The 22,178-nt window shown below is 42.9% G+C and overlaps 1 protein-coding gene across 10 annotated transcripts in view; it reads right to left on the bottom strand.

The window, feature by feature from the left end:
* LCOR (ligand dependent nuclear receptor corepressor) overlaps positions 1 to 22,178 on the bottom strand; it is a 96,817-nt gene extending 74,639 nt beyond the window's left edge. For 5 of the 10 annotated variants that reach the window (XM_068139538.1, XM_068139529.1, XM_068139531.1 and 2 more), the window contains exon 1: positions 22,076 to 22,178. In XM_068139538.1, coding sequence (XP_067995639.1) covers positions 22,076 to 22,172 — 97 coding nt within the window. In that variant the 5' untranslated portion in view covers positions 22,173 to 22,178. Of the gene's footprint in view, positions 1 to 2,400; positions 2,409 to 22,075 lie in introns of those variants that run through there. The other 5 variants (XM_068139530.1, XM_068139536.1, XM_068139533.1 and 2 more) reach the window with 5 other exon arrangements.

The raw sequence follows: 22,178 nt of genomic DNA, 5'->3' as shown, positions 1-22,178 counted from the left end.
TCTTCTCCATCTCATCTATTCCAGACCTTCTAAAATTCCTGAAGCACAGCATGTTATTTGCCTTTCATAATTAACAAAGCCAAACATTCAATCAGCTGTGCTTTGGTTGATGCCTCACCCTACTCCCTCACAACTTGCTTTCAGCCTAGTTGAAGTTCTTTGCTTGAAAGCACGTGTGACCTGAATTTGAGAGAAGATAGCAGTCCCAAACTTCCTGCACACTGAATTGCTCAATGTCATTGAATTACAGCTATCTCAGTAAATCTCAAAACATCAAACTGTTAAAAAGAGAAACATCTGGAGATTAGCCTTTTAGAAGTGCCAGCTTTGCTTGAGTTTTACAGTTGGTATCTCAATAAAAAGATCTTAGCAAATTTGTTACCACCTTGGGTCTATTTAAAGAATGAAGCCTCATTTAGGATGCTTAGTAGATCTGGAACCAATTCTAATTGAAGAAACATTGGGAGAACACTCAGCCTTCTAAGAAACTACCTACCACAGGTCCTTTGTTGAAAATCAGAGTTAAATTTTCCAGCTAAGCTATACACAAAGCTTCTCAAGCCTAGCATTCCACTCTACACTATTGGTAAATTCATTTGAGACTGAAATATCTGTAACAACTTCTATATGAAAAAACAACAGACATACTTCACCGTTTCAAATGCCATTTTGCTTTTAAGGTGAAGTTTGCTGTCCACTCATATCCAAAGCAACTCTTTTTGTAACTTCTGAACAGCCCTTTCAGATCAACATCTCAGAAGCGGACTTAGTAACCCATGGCTAGGAACTGCCAGCAGTACAGCCATATAAACAGTGAAGGAATTTGATCCAAACTGCACTTCTGCAGACTACATGCTAATCATCTGATCTGATAGGATTAAAAAGATTAGAGTAGCACTAACAGATACTCAAAGTTACAAAACAGGTTGATGTCTATGACACTTGCTAAGTATTTTCCCTTAAGGTCATTCTTTCGCTACAGAATTCCTCATACATAAGTTTCTCTAAAAGAAAGAGTATCATGCAAGTGCAGTGAACAAAGGATGGCATATAGAGTGAACAATAAATTGCCCAGCACTGTGTGCGCAAGAAGCATTAATAACAATTCATCTAAGTGCCTTGCTCCCCACTACTGTCAGTTATATACCTTAAACCCTCTGAAGGTTACTTCAGATACAGCAGACTTTTTAAAAAGCACTGACACCAGAAATATTTTCAGGCTCAAGGAATATTAGACTTCAGGAACACACTGAAAACATTTGTCAAAGCAGCCAAGCCAACAAAGAATTGCAATTTTACCTAATTCTATCACCCATGTACAGAGCTGGACAGTGCAAATGAAAGTTCAAGCCAAGAAACTGCAACTCATTACTTGAAAATGTTGGAGAAGATAGGCAACACTATTAACAAAAGAAATTCAAACCACACAAAGGGAAGGCTTCTGTCATCTGCAAGGGAGGGGAGAATGGGAAACGAAAATAACAGAGGAACCTGCAAAACCCGCAGCCACACAATGAACATTGCAGTCGACATCAAATTCACTTCAGTAATCTAAATAGTTGCTTGTAGCAGTGTTTCAATAAGTAATTCAATTAAATGTAGTAGTATAGTAGAATACATGAGACACTGAGACAGCTCAGTCAAAAATGCATTTTTAAAAATAGCACATTAGTTCAATGCTGACTTCTTTACCTTTGAACTGCTAATTACTGCCAGACAATTGCTTACATAACAGAAAACATGCAATCTCTCATTTTGCAATAACTACACAATCACAAAACACATTTTAAAAGGCAGCTGCATTACCAAATCTGCAAAAATAGTTTAGCATACACTTTGTTCTTCTAGACAACTGGTTCCTCCCAGCGTCAGAACAATATGACCTGCAATGCAGAGATTCAGAAGACTTCAGTGTGCAATTTCTTTTTTGGTTCACATTTTTTTTGATGCAAATATTTCTATAGATATTTGACTATTTCAAGTATTTAAAAACCTCTCCTAGAGCCTGTATTCATGCATTCAGAAGTCTGAAGTGGTCTTTCATAAACATCTTGAACGCAGTCTAAAGATTTTATATGTTCTTGGATTAACCTACAGTTAATCTTATTAGACAAAGAGCCAAGATTTTCAAGAATGAGTGTTACAGCTTTAACATTAAATAAGGCTGGCTCATTTAAAAAGCAACCCTGAAATCCTTCCTACTCCTGCACCCATTTTGAAGTCACCAATAAGCACTAATCAGACTGCAGAAAAACTGTTTCTACCAGCAGGCTTCTGAATATGCATAATGCCAATAAAGCTAATTACATTTCCAAAAAAAATATATAATAATCTATGTGCAATTAAGATATTGGCAACATTTTAATGCAAAAAAAAAATATATGGTTTAAATATACTAACATCCTAGTCTTGGGATATCCAGTCAAGCTACGCAAAGAGATGTGTTTGTCCCTTGCATACTCCCAAATGTGGAAGTAGGATCAGAAACTGGATCTGGAAGAAAGGGTAAACAGGATGTTAGTTAAATTCACAGAGGATACTGTGTTTGGAGATGTTGCAAACATTAGTGAAGACAAATACATAAATGACCTAGAGAGGAAATAAAATTAGGCTGGAAACAAAAATGTCTCAATGGCAAGTAACTTCAAACACTCGATGTGGAGGAAACACAAGGATAGGGGAAGACAAAGTAAAATCAAAAGAAAGCCAGAAGCAGCAACAGCAGACAGTCAGCTGAATATTTGCACTGAAAAACAGTTTGGAGTTGCAGAGGCATCAAACAGAGCAGGGAAATTAAAGTTCTTTCTACAGTCTGAGCCAGTAACAATAGCCCTCTCCTTGCACAATTGCCAGGGACTGAAAAATTCCCCTTCACTCCCAGCACGTGGAAAGCTCTTCTCAATGGCAAATCAAGTTCTGCGGGAGGTAGGGTTTAATTTTTTTTTCAGCAAAGTTAACATACGGTTAGCATAAGCCTACGCAGCAGGTTCTTCCAGTACTTCTGCTGCTTGTGGCTTTGTGCAGAACAGGAGGAAGCTAACGAAATGAAGCCATTTTTACAGGTGCAACTCAACCTCGTATTGTTCACATCTATTCATATGGTCCTTAAAAAAGAAACCAAAACAGCTAGTTCAACTACAGGGGAGGGGGGGAAACAAACCACACCACTCTTCACCCTTTACTTTTGCCTTAAAGTTACTTTCCTGAGAATGACACCCACCCATCCATCATGGTAATGTCTGCACTATCCAGATTCAAGGGAAAAGGCAGCAGGAGGAAAGAACTGACTCTGCCTCAGAAAGGCTGCAAGAGAATCTCCACCCACAACAGCTACATAAGCATAAATGCAGAAGTTTAAGTAACCAGCACACATCTTCAACGACTGTCAAGCCTTTGTCCTTCAGAAATACTTAAAGGCAGAAACTAAGATTCATTGATTTTGCTTCATCCCGAAGTGAAGAGGATAGGCTTATTTTGCAGGATTTGTTACTCTCAATAACAAGGCTTCAGTGAGGCAACCATGTAGATGCCTTAAACTCAGTGCGTTCCACAAATCAAAAAGGAAATGGGAATAACAAAAACACAAACAGCCCAAAACCCAAAGAAAAATGAACAAACAAAAATCCAAACAAACAAAATAATCAAACCCAGCAAGAAAAACCACACCAAACCCAAACACAACATAAAATAAATCCCCTGTTTTAACAGAAGCCATCTTTCTGCCTATCATGTTTCTGAATCATAGGACAAACTCCAGCACAGAGGCTTGTGCTTCAGTTTATGCAAATCACCACATGAAAACAGGAGACCAAAGGTTTTTCCTCCTCTTGACAACTGCTAAGCTGTGTGATTTCTGAAATAAGTCATCCTATGAACATCTACAGCTTCTGCTTGTGGTGTGATGGCAGAACAAAGAAACAGTTCCTACCGTTCTACCTCATCTTTGACAGAGACTGGTTAGTCCTGCATATTTCAATGGAGATTCAAACAACAAATTCCCAGGCATCCCTCAAGCCAAAGGCAAATGAAACATGGCTTTTAAGAGCACTTCAGTACCATTTTAGAATAGCTTGAACTATAGGGACAGCAAAGAACCAACTACTACATCTTCTCAGTGAAGAATGCAATACGCTTTAGGAAGATGTCAGGCTTTGGACACAAGGTGACCCTGGCAAAATATTCATGCAATCTTTTGCTGCTTTTGAAGGATCAGTACTAGCATGAGACACAATTCATGAAGACCACCTCCAATCAAGGCTACAGACTCAAAGCAGTCTCATGAGCATATCTTTCAGTAGTAACAGGTTTTGTGGCTCTTTCCTCCTCTGCTCCATCACTTCTACGTACCATTCCTACCTCTATCAGTTACACTGGTGCAAGTTCATGAGAACGAATAAGGGACAAAACTTTTAAGGAAGTAACTTCTGCAAGTTTACCTTGCCTAAGAATGATTGTTAAGACAATGGTTTAAAACTAGCCCAAAACTCCAAACCCAATAATGGCAAAGTCTAAGTGGCCACACAAGGGACTGCTGCCTATATATCATCCTGAAAAGCATGCCCAACAAATCCCAGAATACATCTACTTAGGAACTAGAAATACAGGTACTGCTTAAGAAACTGTTCAAGCACAAAGTATGCACTTACTCCAATTTGTTAGAGGTGCAACTGCCTTGTACTGCCTGCAAGTAAAAAACATGGGAGATGGCTATTATAGTGAAGATGTTGGAGAATCAAGGCCTATTAGAGCAGGAAGGAGATAAGAGTCGACAAGACTATGTGCTGCACAGGTTTTTGCACAGCACACTGCTGAGAACAAACCAGAGTCTAGACCCATGCTCCTGCAGGAGAGACTACCACATGGATCACAAAGCTCCAATGGAAGGCAAAAGGATCTACTGCTGAAAGAGAAAATGGGTGTGCCCCAAGAATGGTTGTAAATCCAGTTTGCTCTCCTGAATACCATGCTGGTCTTACACATCCCAGCTGCTGGCTGTCAAATCTCAGCAGATTAATTCATCACAAGTCCTGAACTGCCCTTAGATCTACCTGGATTTTTTTCCCTGGTGACTCCTGTTTGGAAGCAAGCCCTATGACAACTTTCAACCTTGTCTAAACACAAAATCCATAAAACAGTAGCTGTAGTGAATATGCATCCTTACTGCCTGGCCACATAGAAAATCCAATTCGAACCTGCTTGGCATTTTGCAATCAACCCAGGTATCCTATGTCACAGAAGTAGTAGTAGTTTCTCAGTGGAAAGGGAAGACTGCATAAAACCAAGAATGCTTCACAGTGGTGTGGTGTAATGAGGGGTTGTCTGATCTCAGGAAGTTCCCATGCCTTGAAACATACTGCCTCTACCATTTGAAAAGGGCCACTGCTGAATCACTTTATTTAGGGGCAGCGCCATCTCTCCAACCAACACCCTAAACCCAAAGGTTTGTGGTTCTCTAGCAGGACTGCTGTCATATCCTCAAAGCTCAAATACACAGATCAAAGAAGTGAACAGAAACCATTCCTTTATGCTAATGTGCTGAGTCTAATGTCAAAAGGGAAGAATTAAGACAACCATTGTGCTGTACAAATTCGAACCAAGAAAAACCTACGAGAACCACTACAAGAGGATATAAAGATAGATTCGTGTGTTTTGATCTCTGGAAACTACCTTTTGCTGACAGCAGCTAGTGGTGATCCTAAGGTCTCCATTACAGCATCAGTTTCTCTGTAATTTTCTGTTAATTTTGTGAAGCCTGAACACACTGCATAGAAGATTTTTACCTACTCGTTGACGACATACTGCAGCTCAAGGCACATTCACTAGCAAAGCAGCATCAGGAGCAGAATGAGGCTTGCCTGACTCAAGTGCTTTAAAAAATGTGTTCACCTAAAATGAATGATTGCAAAATATATTGCACAAATTGTTACATATGAGAAGCAGAGTAATACAACTCAAAGTTCCACAACTCACTTATCCCAGGTTACTAAAAGATAGATTACTGCCACCAGAAGGTTACCATAGACAGGAAAGTCCACCCTGCAGCATGTCTTTAACGTTTTGATGCTATGATTTCTGATTAATTAGCACTTAAATCCATGATAAATCCTCCTTTCCACTGAAAGGGTTGATCCCACTCATCTTCCCCTTACCCCAGATATCACTCATCTCACATTTGCACAGTAACGCACAAGATGTTTCAGGGATCAGTTGCCCAACCCAATCCACCACACATCTACACAACGTGAGAGCACTACCACAAAGACAGGTGCATGATCACCCCCTCTCTGCTGTGTTTCAAATCTACACTAGATTATAAACTACCATGTAGCCATGAATTGTGCTTGTAGGGGGAAATTCACTACCACTGCTATGCATCCCTTGGGTGTGTATTTGATTTTCCTATGGTGGAACCTTTCCCGAAGCATCTTCTATATCGGGTAGCATTAAACAATTGTGCTTTCTATCCTGGTCACTTATTACCATCAAAGGTACCACCCAAATCTGTATCTACTACAAAGGCAACGCAAATTTGCACAGTTTGGCAAGGTCTATAGGCAGACTTGCAGTTGCTTCAAAATCAAGGTGAAATGCTTTATTACAGTTGCTCTAGCATAACCTCTCCTGTATTTAAAAGGGGAAAAGAGAAGAGGACTACTGAATGTTCCCTTTAGCATCCTCTACAAATATTGGACATCAAGTTCAGGATATATTATCAGTAACTTTCAATGTTCTCCATTAAAATAGTGATTTTTGCATAAAGAAAAATTACAAGCCTTTGCAGAAATCTGACTCCCTGCAAAGTTGCTTATTTTGCTGTGATGCAATGTAGTTTAAAAAAGCCACAACAGATAGCATAAAGTTTAACTTTATTTTGGAAAAAGAGTCACTCATGGCTCATAAGCCAACAGTTGGCCTATTACTTGAGAACCATTTTCTGATGTTTATCTCCTTAAAAGTTCTCTGATTAATCTGTCTAGGTTGAGTCTCTATGCTACCCTAGCCCTAAAACTATTAACTGGAAACAATAAGCTTATAGAATAGCTTTTTATAGGTGACTTCTGTTTGGCTTTCTAAGCTTAAAAGGCAAAAAAGAAAACCCAGACCACACAACCTGCCTGCTTCCTCCCACCAGTCTCTCCCCAAACATTCCTCCAAGTTTTATGTTAATCATCACAGGCTTCAAATGAATATGTCTCTTTCATGGGACAGTGATAGGTACTCACCCAATACTGTGGGGTGTTTTTCCCTAGAGTGGGAAATATGTTGTCCAAAAATGCTTTAGGATATATTTAGAAGGCTATCAGATGTTAGTTTGTAGTTCTAGTACCTTAAAACTAAATAGCCACAGTTTCCCTTCAGACAGGTCCAATCCCATCCAAAAAAAAAGAAAAACAAACAAAACCCCAAACAACAACTACCACAAACAAAGAAAAAGCCCCAAACAACCAACCAAACTCCAAGCACCACACCGCCAGAAACACCTATTTAAAGACTACATTTTTATGCAAAGTTTATTTCAATGCTCTGGCTGATCTTCCATTCTTCCTGCCTCTGATTTCACAAAAACATTTCTCAGCTAAGATAACTACACCATTTAGTAGGCAGTCACAGGTCACCTAATCCAGAGGTAGAACAACAAAAACTTTGTTGTCCTTTTGTTTAGATGCACTTTTATATTCCTTCAGTTGATTCGGATGAGGCAAGCAATCACACAGCCATTAAAGTTTATCATCTCCTTTTCTAAAAGCATTCTTTGTGAAGTTTGACCCTCATTTCTGCTAAATCTGGATTTTCAAGAGACCTAGTTTTAGAGAAATGCTCATTTTCCCTCACTGGTTACAAGAGGAAAGACTCTTGGGATATTTCAAGGCCACGATGTCCCATTAGCTCATATTGAGCTCTATCTTGTCTATCTCCTCTTACACTGAACTAACAGGGAGGAGCCACCTGAGTAAAAGAATGCATTACCAAGGAGATTGAAAGCATATAGACAAGTAGGTTGTGTGTAATTTTGAAAATTAGAGTAAGTTAATGACCTTCTATGGGGCCACTTGAAGGGATCATATTCTCAAGACCATCTGACTCATTCTCCTTTAGCCCTCAACCCTACACTGCATGAGGGCTGACAGCAGAGTGAGCTCAGTTACTGCACCAACAGCAGAAAACCATTTGCACACTGGCTGTCATGCTGGCAGAAAGCAGGCATTTCTCCATAGGTGAGCTTTGTTTGTCACACCTAACCGCCAGCTGGTCCAGCAGGCCAACAGTGCCCTTTCACAGCCACAGTTTGTAGCTCAGAGGCACAAGACACCACTTGCAGACATTCTTCCATGTACCCACACCCACTGCTTTTATTCTGGCTCACAGCTAAGGTCCTATACAACCTACTCAGCCTAGCCTAAGACCTCTCACTATAGACAAGGCTTATCAAACCTTAATTTTAGGATCCAGCTTACTAAAACTGGCAAAGCTACAGGGCAGCAAAACCCTGTTTTAAATAAAGTTTTGCCACTCAACAGAATCTCAAAACGATGCAACAGATCCATCACTCTTAACCCTTCCAAGTCTGCCATTACAAAGAAACTTCAAAATTAACTGACTGCTACTTACAGGAAGAATCATGAAAACCCTCCTACACTGTGGCATGCTGAAAGCAAAGATCTATCTGCCTTAAAGATGAGATCAGAGAACTACTCATCTCTCTCCCACCAAACTGAATAGGAAAGAACTGTTCCTCTTCCCTGAAAGCAATGAAAAGACCTCCAAGTTCCAGATACTAGAAGGAGGACAGGCAAGAAAGAACATTAAGCAGGATTTAGGGTTAAGATGCCAAAATGCCCATGAGCATGACAAGCAGAAGGTGCTAGTTTCATGGGAACTAGTGGGGTTTGCACAGACCTTTTTTTTTTTTAAAGTAGGTTTAGTAGTTTTAATCCTGAAAAAAAAAAAAAGTTTCCAAAAATAACTGCTTACTTCCTTAAGTTTGTGAGGTGTAATCACAAGCACATTTAGCTGCTAAAGTTCATAAACATGCCAGTAAGTATAGACCAAAGCAGCTGTGATTGGCTTCTCCCTACATGCCTTCCCATCCACCATCTCCCATTCTATACAAAGCTGCATAAGGCATTTCCTATCCTAAGGACAGAAGCAACCCTTGGACTGTGAGGGCTTGAGAAAATTTAAGCCCTATCTGCTGTTCTTATTGTGAGCACACAATTCAGTTCAAGGTACAAGCAGGAAGAGATGCAAGTTCAAATGCAGCCACAAATAAAAAGATAATGCAGAAAGAAGAACCAATCTGTCACATACAAGGAGTTCAGCCTCCATGGGAAAGCAGACTACAGTTCTGCAACATCTTCAGATTAAAAATTGACCTTAAGTTAATTTGAAACTGAGTAACCTGTGGAGCAGGGTAACCCCTGAACTCTATATTCAATTTTGTACTCTTAGTGCACTCAGTCTGTGACCTCAGCTATAGTTCTAGTAAAACCATACTGGAAGAGTGGTCAGGATGGAGACTATCTTGCTTTGATACCCAGAATAGCCATGCACCTAGGGATTACCAAACAGCTTTATGTCCATCTCATACTTCAAATAATTTCTAGTCATTAAAAGAAATAAATCCATGTCCTCTTGAGACCAGAAAGGTGGTTCATATGTTGTTTCAGGGTATCTGCCAATGCACAGCACGGAGGCTACTCTACATCAGTTCAGACTGAAGCACAAGTCCATGGGACCAGATGTTTGTGCAAGGGACAAAACATGGAGAACTGAACTGAGCCTGCTTTCCCCTGGGGCATGGTTGGTGCCACTTGCATCCCCAGTGACAGCCTAGGGAAAAGCTATCTTTCAATCCTGTGCATTGCTTTGTTAAGGGAATGCATTCAGGGTGGAAAAATACTCAGTGTTATGTTCATCAACAACTCTCATCTGAAGAGTTTTGTAGGTGCTTACTTGGATTTGGAGGGAATCTGTCTGTAAGTGAAGGGCTTTGTCTATTACCTTCCTACAACAGGAGGAACTAGTTAGAGACCTCCTTAGCCACTTGGATCCCCACAAATCCATGGGACTGGATGGGATCCATCCTAGGGTGCTGAGAGAGCTGGCAGATGAGCTGCCAAGCTGCTCTCCATCAGTTTTCACCAGTCCTGGCTCACTGGAGAGGTCCCAGATGACTGGAAGCTGGCCAGCACGGTGCCCATCCACAAGAGGGGCCAGAAGGAGGAGCCAGGGAATTACAGGCTTGTCAGCCTGACCTCAGTGCCAGGCAAGATTATGGAACAGGTCATCTTGAGTGCAATCACACAGCACTTACAGGATGGCCAAGGGATCAGGCCCAGCCAGCATGGATTCAGGAAGGGCAGGTCCTGCCTCACCAACCTGATCTCCTTCTATGATCAGGTGACCACCTGGTGGATGTGGGGAGGCCTGTGGATGTGGTCTACCTGGACTTCAGCAAGGCCTTTGACACTGTTCCCCACAGCAAACTCCTGGCCAAGCTGTCAGCTCGTGGCTTGGACAGGAGCACTCTGAGCTGGGTTAGGAACTGGCTGGAGGGCCAAGACCAGAGAGTGGTGGTGAATGGTGCCACATCCAGTTGGCAGCCAGTCACTAGTCTTGTCCCCCAGGGATCAGTGCTGGGCCCCATGCTCTTTAATATCTTTATTGATGATCTGGATGAGGGCATTGAGTCCATCATCAGCAAATTTGCAGATGACACCAAGCTGGGGAGAGGTGCTGATCTGTTAGAGGTAGGAGAGCTCTGCAGAGGGACCTTGACAGGCTGGACAGATGGACAGAGTACAATGGCATAAGATTTAACACATCTAAGTGTTCTATGCATTGGCCACAACAACCCTATGCAGTGCTACAAGCTGGGGTTAGAGTGGCTGGAGAGCAGCCAGGCAGAAAGTGACCTGGGGTACTGGTTGATAGTAGGCTGAACATGAGCCAGCAGTGTGCCCAGGTGGCCAAGAAGGCCAATGGCATCCTGGCCTGCATCAGGAACAGTGTGGCCAGCAGGAGCAGGGAGGTCATTCTGCTCGTGTACACTGCACTGGTTAGGCCACACCTTGAGTACTGTGTCCAGTTCTGGGGCCCTCAGTTTAGGAAAGATGTTGACTTGCTGGAAGGTGTCCAGAGAAGGGCAACAAAGCTGGGGAGGGGTTTGGAGCACAAGCCGTATGAGGAGAGGCTGAGGGAGCTGGGGTTGCTTAGCCTGGAGGAGAGGAGGCTCAGGGGAGACGTTATTGCCCTCTACAACTACCTGAAGGGAGGTTGGTCTTTTCTCCCAGGCAGCCAGCACCAGAACAGGAGGACACAGTCTCAGGCTGTGCCAGGGGAGGTTTAGGCTGGATGTTAGGAAGAAGTTCTTCATAGGAGTGATTGGCCATTGGAATGTGCTGCCCAGGGAGGTGGTGGAGTCACCATCACTGGAGGTGTTTAGGAAGAGACTGGATGGGGTGCTTGGTGCCATGGTTTAGTTGATTAGATAGTGTTGGATGACAGGTTGGACTTGACTCAAAGGTCTCTTCCAACATGGTTAATTCTGTTCTATTCCATTCCTGTCTATTTTAAGTTCCCTTTGCATCTGTGTAAGGCAGGAGTGCTAATGAAATCTTTAGATACAACACAAACTCCACATCAAGGTTCCTGGAAGAGAAAATACAGAAGCCCCGAGTAAAGGGATCTCAGGACTTAGAACAGACATACTTAATGCCACCCTTCAATGTTTTCCAGGAGTCAGCTTTCAAGCTGAAGTTTTCCAGGGTTAGTCTCCTCTGTGATAACCATTTTTGGATAAGATATACTTTGCATAAAACACAAGTATGAGAAGAGAAAGAAAATATAAACCCCAGTCCGAACCTAAGAGATGAGTAAGTATCAGCTCATACTCCTTAACACCTACAGCTGCTTGGGAAAGGAAAAAGAGGCCTTGTTTACAAATAATTTGGAGCACAAATTTCCAAACTGCAGGCTCCTAAAAGGCATAAAGACCCCATGCAATTTAAACTATTGGCAACAGCCTTGATGTTCCGCAGATGCTTCCTACCAACTTCAGGTTGAAACCCACTGGCTTAAGAGAGCGCCCTGGCAAAACACAGTACTCCTCTCAATGGCTTTGGCTTGAAGAGACTAAGTATGGCATTCCTGCTGAATTCAAGATGACATGTGCAATGGACCTCTGCATGGTCTGTCTCTGAGCACTGAAGCCATTCACTCCCAGACTGCTGCAAAACACTCAAAATTGCAGAGGCAAGACCAAAGGCTTAGATTTTCTGAGGAGTTTACAAAAACATTCCTGTGAGATATGAGAACTAGGTTCTTTTAGCATCTGACCCTACAGTGGCAGATGATTACGGTTCTATTACTTTGTATAAGTGCAAAGCATGACAAGGGAGATGGGAAAGCATAAAACCCAAAAGAAATGTGCAGCCACTGGTTAAGCATTTAAGCAGAAATACCAAAATTAGTGTTGCAATTGCTTGAATTTTGTCTCCAAGTATAAACTAGAACAATCTAAACACTCATGGGAAACATTTCAGGGGAAAAGTGATTATTTTTTTCCTGCTCCAAGAGACTTTGACACTTCATTGAGACTCCTGAATGAGTCCAGAGAAGGGCAACAAGGCTGGGGAGAGGCCTCGAGCACAAGCCCTACGAGGAGAGGCTGAGGGAGCTGGGATTGTTTAGCCTGGAGAAGAGGAGGCTCAGGGGAGACCTTATTGCTCTCTACAACTACCTGAAGGGAGGTTGTAGCCAGGAGGGGGTTGGTCTCTTTTCCCAGGCAATCAGCACCAGAACAAAAGGACACAGTCTCAAGCTGTGCCAGGGAAGGTTCAGGCTCGAGGTGAGGTGGTTCAGTAGTCATGAGGTCTTGGGTGACAGGTTGGACTTGGTGATCTTTGAGGTCTTTTCCAACCTTATTGATTCTGTGATTTTTACAAAGGCTTGGTACACCTGTCTTGCACAACACATTTCAAGTACGGATGCTCATCTCAATCTGCACATAACCAACATTTCACACTTAGTTCTTCCCCTCACACTTTTCTGTCCTTCATCACTCTTGTGCTATTCTGAAAGATCATGAACTATTGCAGGTAAATGATAACCACTAGGGTCACTCAAACATTCCACTCCCACTTCAGTAGGAGTACAACTTTTCCAAGAGGCATTTAAACCCAGCAAGGGACACTCCCCTTCCTTAGCAGTGAGGTCAGTTAGATCAAGAAATGAACATGGAAGCAGAAGTGAAGAAGTTTTTTTTTCTAAGAGAAGCTTTGGAAGTAGACTATTGGATGGCTGTTTTTTTCCATAAGAAGTAAGACTCTCTTAAGAGAAATTGCAGAGGAGAGACTGCAGTATCAAACTGTAAAAGAGAAAGCAAGGGATAAGGTAGCTATGCTCCTCCTTTCCTAAAGGATGTAAATGGAATCATTGCTTTAAGAAGATAGCTTTTAAGTTCTCTTGGGTCAGAACAGGAAATGACCTTCAGCTTTTCCTATTTGCTTGTTTCTGCAGAGCAAAATGGAAGCCATGTAAAAAGTTTTCTTCGTGCAAAGGATACAAGGGCATGTTTTCAGACACACAACTGAAGAACATGATAGAGTGTGACTTAGAAAGCAACATTTATCATTTTTTCCATAAGTACAAATCTTAAGCCAGGAGAGGACCAAACCTGAGGCAAGGTCTACTATAACACTAGTTTATCTTCAACTCATTCATATAAAAGGACAAAGCAACCGCCACAGATGCCAAGAACCAAGCAAGTCAGTTTGCTATGAGCATTTCAACAAAGACAGTCCATCTTGTATATCCCAACATATTTATACACTTCTTAAGAAGCCAAAGACTGCAGGACACAGGCATGAGAGGGTGCTTCTGTCTACAAGATTCTCGGGTTGAAGCATGCAAGCACATTACTCTGACTAATCTTTGGCTACCCCACAACAAAGTTTCAAAACTGACCCACATTTGCCTGCACACTAAGCACAGGCAGAGTAATAAAGAACTGCCAGAGTGTTTGACAGCTGCAGGACTAGCCTGTCCTGGCTAAGCAAGAGCCTGATCTCCAAGTCTGTTATGCAGGTAATACAGCCAGATGCTGCCTGTCACATATATATCATAAGAAAGGGAGCCAAACAGCACCTTGCTCTACATCAGATGGCCAGCTAACAGGGCTCTGCACTCAAGAGTACATGGGGAACAGCATTTTTATTACATGCTGGCCAGAAAGTATCAGAGTGAGGAACTGCAGGCTGAAACTTTGACATCCTTCTGTTAGTGGGACCAAGCAAAAAAGAAATCAAGACATTAAAAACTTTGTAGCTTGTCTACCTGTTCTTCTTCCTACTCCATCATTTACCAGTTTGGAAGCACAACCACTACCTTAACCTAAAGATAGCAGAGGAAGGTGAAAGACCATCAGACAGACTCATTTCTGCAATTCTCTCCTGCTAGATACTGGAATGTCCATACCATAAGCACACACAAGATGTTCAAAGAGAAGCAGGAAATTTTTCATTAGCAAACTCAACTCAAGAGTTAAGATTGCCTGGTGGCCTCTGATGTCTTTCCACACTGCTGGATTCAGCTTCTGAAAGCTTCCTTTGTTAATGAATACTAGGCTCTTGTCCAGTCCTCTTTTCTCCCCCTCTTCTCGCTCCCATAAAATATCATGGTCCTCAGGGCATAAGGAACATCTTTTGTCTCCCTGCAAGTCTTCCCTGTGCAGCCACTTTGCTGCCGCTTCTGGAAAATGCAACAGGAGTACCATCTTTTCTTTTCTCTGTAAGAGCAGTGGAAAAACCAGATGGAGACATCAGCTAATAGCAATTTTACTACATAGGAAGGGGTGTCCTGCAGAAATGCTTAAACCATAACCTCCACTTAATTTTTCAGGTGTTGGTAGTGTTAATGTGCAACTTAAATCTCCTACTCAGCTTTGAGAGCTGAAGCTTTTTGCCAATTCACCATAAAGAAACACAAGATGTAGCACACAAGGTAAACTAAATCTGAGATAAAAGGTAAATGACTTGAAGATGTCCAGAGAAATAACAGGACAGCATTCTTGAATACAAAAAAAAAAAAGGAAAGAAGCTGAAGCTACCACTTTGCGAAGAGCAGAAGCCACAGGGATTTACCGCAGAGAACCAAAGACCCCCAAAGGCCCAGAGATACTGGGAAGAGGTGGTACAAAGCTGCAGCTTATTAATGGAGGTACTGGATGAGAGCATCCAACCAGATTGTAGAAGCAAAGCTCACAGTTCATTATCAGGGAGAGAGCACGATATAACCCACAGCACATTGAAGAGGGAGAATGAAGCAGTGCTCCCGCTACTGTAAATGAACACTGTGCATGCAAGAATTAGCACTTATTCAGCAAAATACAACTTGGGTTTGTGCATGTGTGACAATACCAGTTGACTAGCCTCCACTCTTCATTCTCTGCTTCTCCAGATGTTGTAGAAAAAAAAAAAAAATTAAAGAAAAAGGGTTTTTTTTCCAGTCAAGGAACTGATTCATTAAGCTGCCATACATAGCTGTGCCAGCACAGAGGGGACTATTTAAGCCATCTTAGATAGCACTGCTGTCAAACATAACCACAGTGTGTACTGCAGTTACAGGACAGTAAGATGCAAACTAGAAAACTCCCTGCTTTTGCATGAGGCTTATTCTGGTCTCCTCTCCCTTTCCTTTCACCTCACAGATGTGATCCTATCCATTGCTGAATTCAGATGAGCTCTCCTCTTCATCTCCCTTCTAGGTCGGATGCATCTAGGTTATTAAGCATCACCAGAAAATTAGCTGGGTTTGCAGTCTTCTGTCAGATTAGTAAAAATAAGCACTACTACCCCTTATTGGCAAGAGGCAGAACCCAGACCGGCTCAGCCCAGCCCATCCAACCCTACCCTCAGCAAGTCCCACAAGTTCTGTACTTCTCAGAGAATTAGAAATATTCACCCTGGTAATCTTTGAGAACAAAAGCTTCACCCTCTTAAAAGTGAAAACATATATACAAAGGAGGGCAAGGAAGGAAGACTGGAAAGTCCCCTGTAAACCACTGCAGTAGTCTCACCTCTGTCCCAATCATCATGACAAGGCTACCTTTCTTTAACCCTATTAAATGCCTGTTTTTCCTCAAACCTTACCTAAACTGATTCTTAGGAAGTATTCTCATTGTTCTCTCACGTAAGTTCATGGAAGAACACAAGTTCACAGCACACACAAAAAAATCCCAATAAAATGAAGCACATGACAGTACTTGCCTGGATGCAGGATAGCCTAAGATGGCAGAGCATTAAAGCCATTTAAGTGCTATGCAATATGGATTTAAACAGAGCACAAGAACTGGGGCTCTGTATCATTCATTCTTAAAGTGCAACTATTGTATTTCTACACATAACAGTATTTGGGTGACCATCAATATATGGCACAAACTACCAAAAAATGGCTTAAAAATGTCCAGCAGCCCTTCATGTACTCCTTTCAAAAATGGTGTCACACCACAAAGCTGTAAATCTGTAGTATACTTATATCTCAATACAAAGATTTTTATCTGGCTGGATTTGGACTATTTCCTGCATGCACAGAATGGATTGCTGTAATTTACTTTGAGAAGTTCTATTAAAAGTGGATGAACTCTGAATGTCATTGGCTCTTAGTTAAACATTAAATCAAAAACTCCTGTACCTCCTGCAAGACGAACATGCCCCAAGAAGGAAACCTCCAATTCTGGAGCAACAGAGCTTCACACAAGCTAAACCAGATCTTTGTTGAAACACAAAACCAAGTGATTTGGCCTAGTCCAAAATTTCACATCACAGCCACCAGAAGGACTCAAGATGATACAACACAAAGTGATCATCAAGGAGTTTTCCAAGTATGCTTTTGCTTTGTTCATACTGTCCCTGTCAAGGTAGAAGATATTCTTCATTTGCAGGTAGGGAAACAAGGGCAAATATGAAGTGATTAATAGAGAATCCAAAGAAATATTTGAAACAGATCTAAACTGCAGTTCAACTTCTACTGTTCTTTAGATGCATGCCATCCATCCATGCATAAAGTAAAGCTAAATATCAAGCTGTAAATGTCACTCCTTACAGCTAAAAGTGGTGCTTTTTTTGTTTCTCTGGGGGTTGTTTTGTTGTAGTTGGGCTTGTTTGTTTGTTGGTTGGGTTTTAGTGACATCTGCCCCCATTTTTTTCTGGCATAACTGTCAAAAGGGAAAAAATCCCCATCCCTGTATCCCTCTTGCCAACAGGCAAAAATGTTTGCAAGTAAACCAGATCTTCTTGATGAAGCTTTCTGCTGCAACATGGTAAAGTCTCTACAGCGGATTTATAGTAACAAAAAAGGTATAACCTGTATCCACACTAGGCTAAAATAAGGCAAATAGTCTCACTCACACATTTGTTGGGGACATGACTGAGGGTGTATGTGAAAGACACCAGTTTAGAATAAACCTACATTTAAGCTTTTATTTTACAACTTGCTTTAACTTGTTTTTCATTATTTTTTTTTTCCTCCCCATCTACATCAGGTCTGTAATAAGCTTTCTCCTTTTGGAACAAAAGTAATACAATCTGCCCTTTGAACTAGAACTACATTAAGCACTTGGAGACTCAAGCCTACATCCAAAACAATGAGATAACACAGCTAACTTTTTGGAAGCAGCAGCTACTTCATATCGCATACAGGCTGGAATTATACCCAAGCAATAACCAAGATAAGAAAACGTAATAAAGATTTTAGAATTATTCAGCTGTTATACACCTACTCTTGATTAACATTATCTTCTAATACTCCCTGACGTATCATATTTCTTCCACAGAATCCACACTTCAGTCCTAAGTATCTAAGGGCAAGAAGACCACAATTACCCAACAAATTAGTACAGAAACAGAGCAGGTACTTAGGCCACAGTACTTCGCTAGCAACAGGAAATTACTTCAGTGTATTTCAGCAGCTAAGCAGCATCACAATGAAACACTGACAAAGCTTATGACTGGAAATCCTATGTGAATGTTACAGGCTTTCCTTTTAAATCATCATTTTTGTTCCAATAATAGGGATCACTCCTTGTCCCCACACCCCTAACAGGCTGTAAATTAATCAGGGAGTCTCCCAGAGTACAGCTAATATTTAACGAAGGGACAAGCATCACTAGACAGTAGAAATGCATGCAACCACCTCAAACTATGCTTCCAATAATCATACAGTACTGCAACACTCTTACTGCCTGTATAAATGGTATCAGGAGGACTTCAAGGATCTGGGTTCTTCCCTCTTTCAAACTCCCCATTCCTTAGCTGACCTGATCTCATTAACCATTTCCAATTCACTAAGTATCTGAACAGCAGGTGACTGGAGGCTGGGGGAATATTAAAACAATAAAATCATCACACACGCTTGTCTCTAGGTATCTGTTCTGAGCCACTGAGAAAGATGCTAACACTCAAGACTGATACTGAGACCACATATGTCAGCATGAAACAGTTATCGCCTGGCATGTCCTGTCTATAGAATCAAAATCCTACTAGGATATCAAGACAACGTCCACCACTCCCAGCCATTCTCTTAAGCTGCCCCCTGTGGGGAGAGAGGTGAGGAGGTGATGGGGACTCACAATGCATTTCACTGCTAAGAGAGCTTAGACACCCCTTCTCCACACTTCCCTCTGCCTCTGGGTCACAGCATGCTGCTCCCTCAATTGCATCACTGCATCAACAGAACTGGTCACAGACCTGTCCCTCACCAGCCACACCATTTCCTTCTCCTGGAAAAAATACAGGCTTGAAATGCATGACAAGGAAGGGTTTCAGCCAGATCAGTTCCCAGAGCTACCTCCCACAAAAAGCTGCAGTGGCACAACTGAAGGTGCAGCTCTGGCAGCTTGAGGTGATCTCTATCTCTGCTACTCTATTGTCACGCTTTTCCTTTCCACTAGCTAGGCGTTCTCATGCTCCTCCTGCCAGTGCTGGTATGTGCTTGATCTGACAGTAGGCCAGTTAAGGAAGCTACCACAGCTGAAAATTGTATTACTCCTTCCAAATTATGTTTTCTGCTAGCGTAGCTCCCTTGAATTGGCTCCTGTGAGCAAAGGTGGCCCCTTCAGTCCTGAGTCTTTGCTCCCACTGAGAGCATGAGCTTAGTTTGACAAACTGTCATGAAGCCACAAGTCCAGAGGAGCAGCCTATTGCAGAACCAAGAAATGAGGGGAAAGTGAATTACTTAAGCCATTTTTATTGCCAAAGGCACTAGTTCAAACCACAGCCTTTATTTTTTCTGACTACCACACTGTGTGGCATGACTTTTCAGGGAACAATGCTAAGAGGGTGAATCCCACACACCTCAAATTTACTTTTGGAACTAAATGTGAACGGGTACTTCTGAAGTAACAAGAACGATTTCCCCATGCTCTACTTCCCCATATTCATCAATCAGTATTTATTGCAGGAGTAAATTCTTCAAGACTTTGACAAATGGCCAAGGTGAAACAGAACATTGCATCATTTATAGGTCAACTTCCAAATCTCAAGGAACATTGTCAAAACTCACTTAAGACGATAACAGAGCTGCATTTGGGGCAAGAGGTTAAGATCACAGCATAATTCAATAGGACACCTTGGACTAGTGCGATAAACCTTTTATAATTCCAAGGAAGAAAGATATCAAAACCAAAAAAGGCAACAGCAATTTAGGGGAGATTCATACTAGGAACAGGGCAGGTCCTGAGAGCTCATAAAGCTGATCAATTTGAGGTTGAAACTATTTATGACACAGTGCCATCAAGATAAGAGTCACATAGCACTGTTATACTTTGGACTTTATTTTTTCTTTTAATGGTTTTGTACTTCACCTCAAAAAAAACATCCCAGTCAACACCATGTGTTCACAGTATCTTTTGTTAAACACACCCAGAGGACAACCTTTTGGAGGAACAAAACATGCATCAAATTTAAGCACGAGAAAGAGATACGGAAGGGATAGAGGAGAAAGCAACTTCTCCAGGAGCTGGTAATTTAAATGGCTTTAGGGAAGTGGAACAGGGTGTGTATAAATGGAGGTGGCGGTGATGTTTGTTTTAAGTTTCAGCACTTAGGGTTGCTAAGAAATTCAGTAACGTGGTGTTTTACTTGAATCCGTAGATAACACAAACTCCTCCTCTAGATTTTCCCAAAGAGCAGCATAACAGACAATTCCTGCATTTCATCCCAATGCAAGATCTTCAGCAACAGATTTGAAACTGTCTTTTTCCTTTCTTTTTTTTTGTTTCTTTTTTTTAAACAAACAACAACATCTCTCTCCCCCTTCCCACATCTACTTTTGACATCTAGCTGGTTAAAATCCGAGCAGCAGGACAGCTCCACTGGACGACTCAAGGACCCAACATAAAAGCAGCAGGCACTGAGAAAAAGACAAAATGACACACTGCAAGTAGGGAGTTTAGAAAGGACTAGAACAAGTGATCCTCATCAGCTGAGGTAAGAGGAGATGAGAAAAGGAGATAGAAGTAAAATAAAGCTGGCTCAAGCAGAGATGGAAGCCAACAAAATGTTCCGAACATAGGAAAGCTACATTCAAAATAAACCCCCATAAGCTGTACCCTCGAAGCATCTTTCCAACCCTAGGGTTGGAAAGAAAACCCAGCACTTCTGCACAGACACTGTTTCCTGGCAATGTATTGCCCCTGAATTGCTTTATGCTTAAAACAAGTTAATTGCTCTATTAATCTGGAGTTAACAAGCATCTAGCACATGCTCTTATGTTAACAGAAATTTTAACACTGAGAAGCAGCCAAAAAAATACATACAGCAGCAGTTACAACTCCTGGTGTAACCAAAAATGGGGTTTCAAATCCCTGATAATGAACCAGGATGCTGAGCTAAGTGACAATAAGAGGTTTAACTGCACACAAGGAACTAAAGTGAATCTGTGAACGCTATTACAGATTACCTACGCTGAGCAGCCACTGGCAGATTATGGCCATATTTGCATATTTAAAAATAAAATGAGGATTTGTGCTCAACTAAAAGCAGGAGGCCAAACAAGAAGAGACATAACACTCTTTGGGGAGAAATCTTTCAGGTTGCACTGAAGTTCACAATCTACTGTTCTCAGACCTATGTTACTGTCTTTGCAGACACACGTCGAATTCCTGGCCTAGAGGTGGTATTTATGTTTATTTCGTGACCCGCAGGAAAGGCCTCAATTTCTCTCTAGGAAAAGAGAAAAGGGCAAAGAAAAAAAAAAATGTATTTTGAAATCAGAAAGTTACTGGGGATGAAAGGGCATCGGGGACTTCTTTTTCAAGCCCCCCAAATATTCAATTGCAAAGAGACTGTATAACAACAAACGCGCACAAGAGAGCGGGGGGGGGGGCGGGAAGGGGGGAGGGAAGGAGGTGGTGGGGGAAGAAGAGAAAAGCAATCACACATCCTTTTAACCCCCGCGGCCCCGCTCCGGATTCACGCCGTCAAACAGGCACCCGAACCACAACTTTCCGACGGTCCCGCCAATGCCTCGACCCCCTCCTCGAGCCTCCCCCCGCCGCTTCTCCCGTCGGTACGCGGGGCGGGCGCGCCGCCACCGGCTCCGCGGCCTCCCGCCCGCCCTCCCTTCTCTCCCTCCATCCCGCCTCGCCTCACGGCGGCGGGCCGGGCCGAGCTCGCCTGGCCTTCCACGGCGGCGGCTGGGTAGTGACAAGCAAGCCGCTCCCCGCCGGCGGGTGCGGCCCCTACCCCGCCGTAAACAAGTTTGAAGGGGCCGCGGCCAGGCCGTGCCGCGCCGGGCGGGGAGGAGCGGCCGCGGCGCTGACAGGGGCTGCACAAAAGGGCAGGGCAGGACCCCCCCCCCCCCCGCCCCGCTCCCGGCTCCCTCCCCGGCGAAGGGCGGGGCCCGGCACGGCGCCGCTCGCCTCACGGCGGCGGGGGGAGGAGGGCGGGCCCGCAGGCCGCGGCGCCGCTCTCCTCACGGCCCTCAACCCTCGCCCCACGGCGGGGCCTCTCCCGGTCGCCGCCACGGGGCCCGGCCCGGCCCGACCCGGCCTCCCTGCCGCGCCGCCGTCCCTCACCTACACAGTGAATGAGCTTGTGTCGCCACGAATCGAGCTGGTGGCGGACGCCGCGCCGCTGGATGGAGCACTGCTGCCGCCCGCACGGGCTCGCCATCTTCTG

Source organism: Melanerpes formicivorus, unplaced genomic scaffold (assembly GCF_026170545.1).
Source record: "Melanerpes formicivorus ecotype bairdi unplaced genomic scaffold, bMelFor1.0.p_v2 SCAF_6, whole genome shotgun sequence".
NCBI lineage: Eukaryota > Metazoa > Chordata > Aves > Piciformes > Picidae > Melanerpes > Melanerpes formicivorus.
Note: the sequence above shows the minus strand (reverse complement) of the source record. Positions and strands in the feature narration are given on the sequence as shown.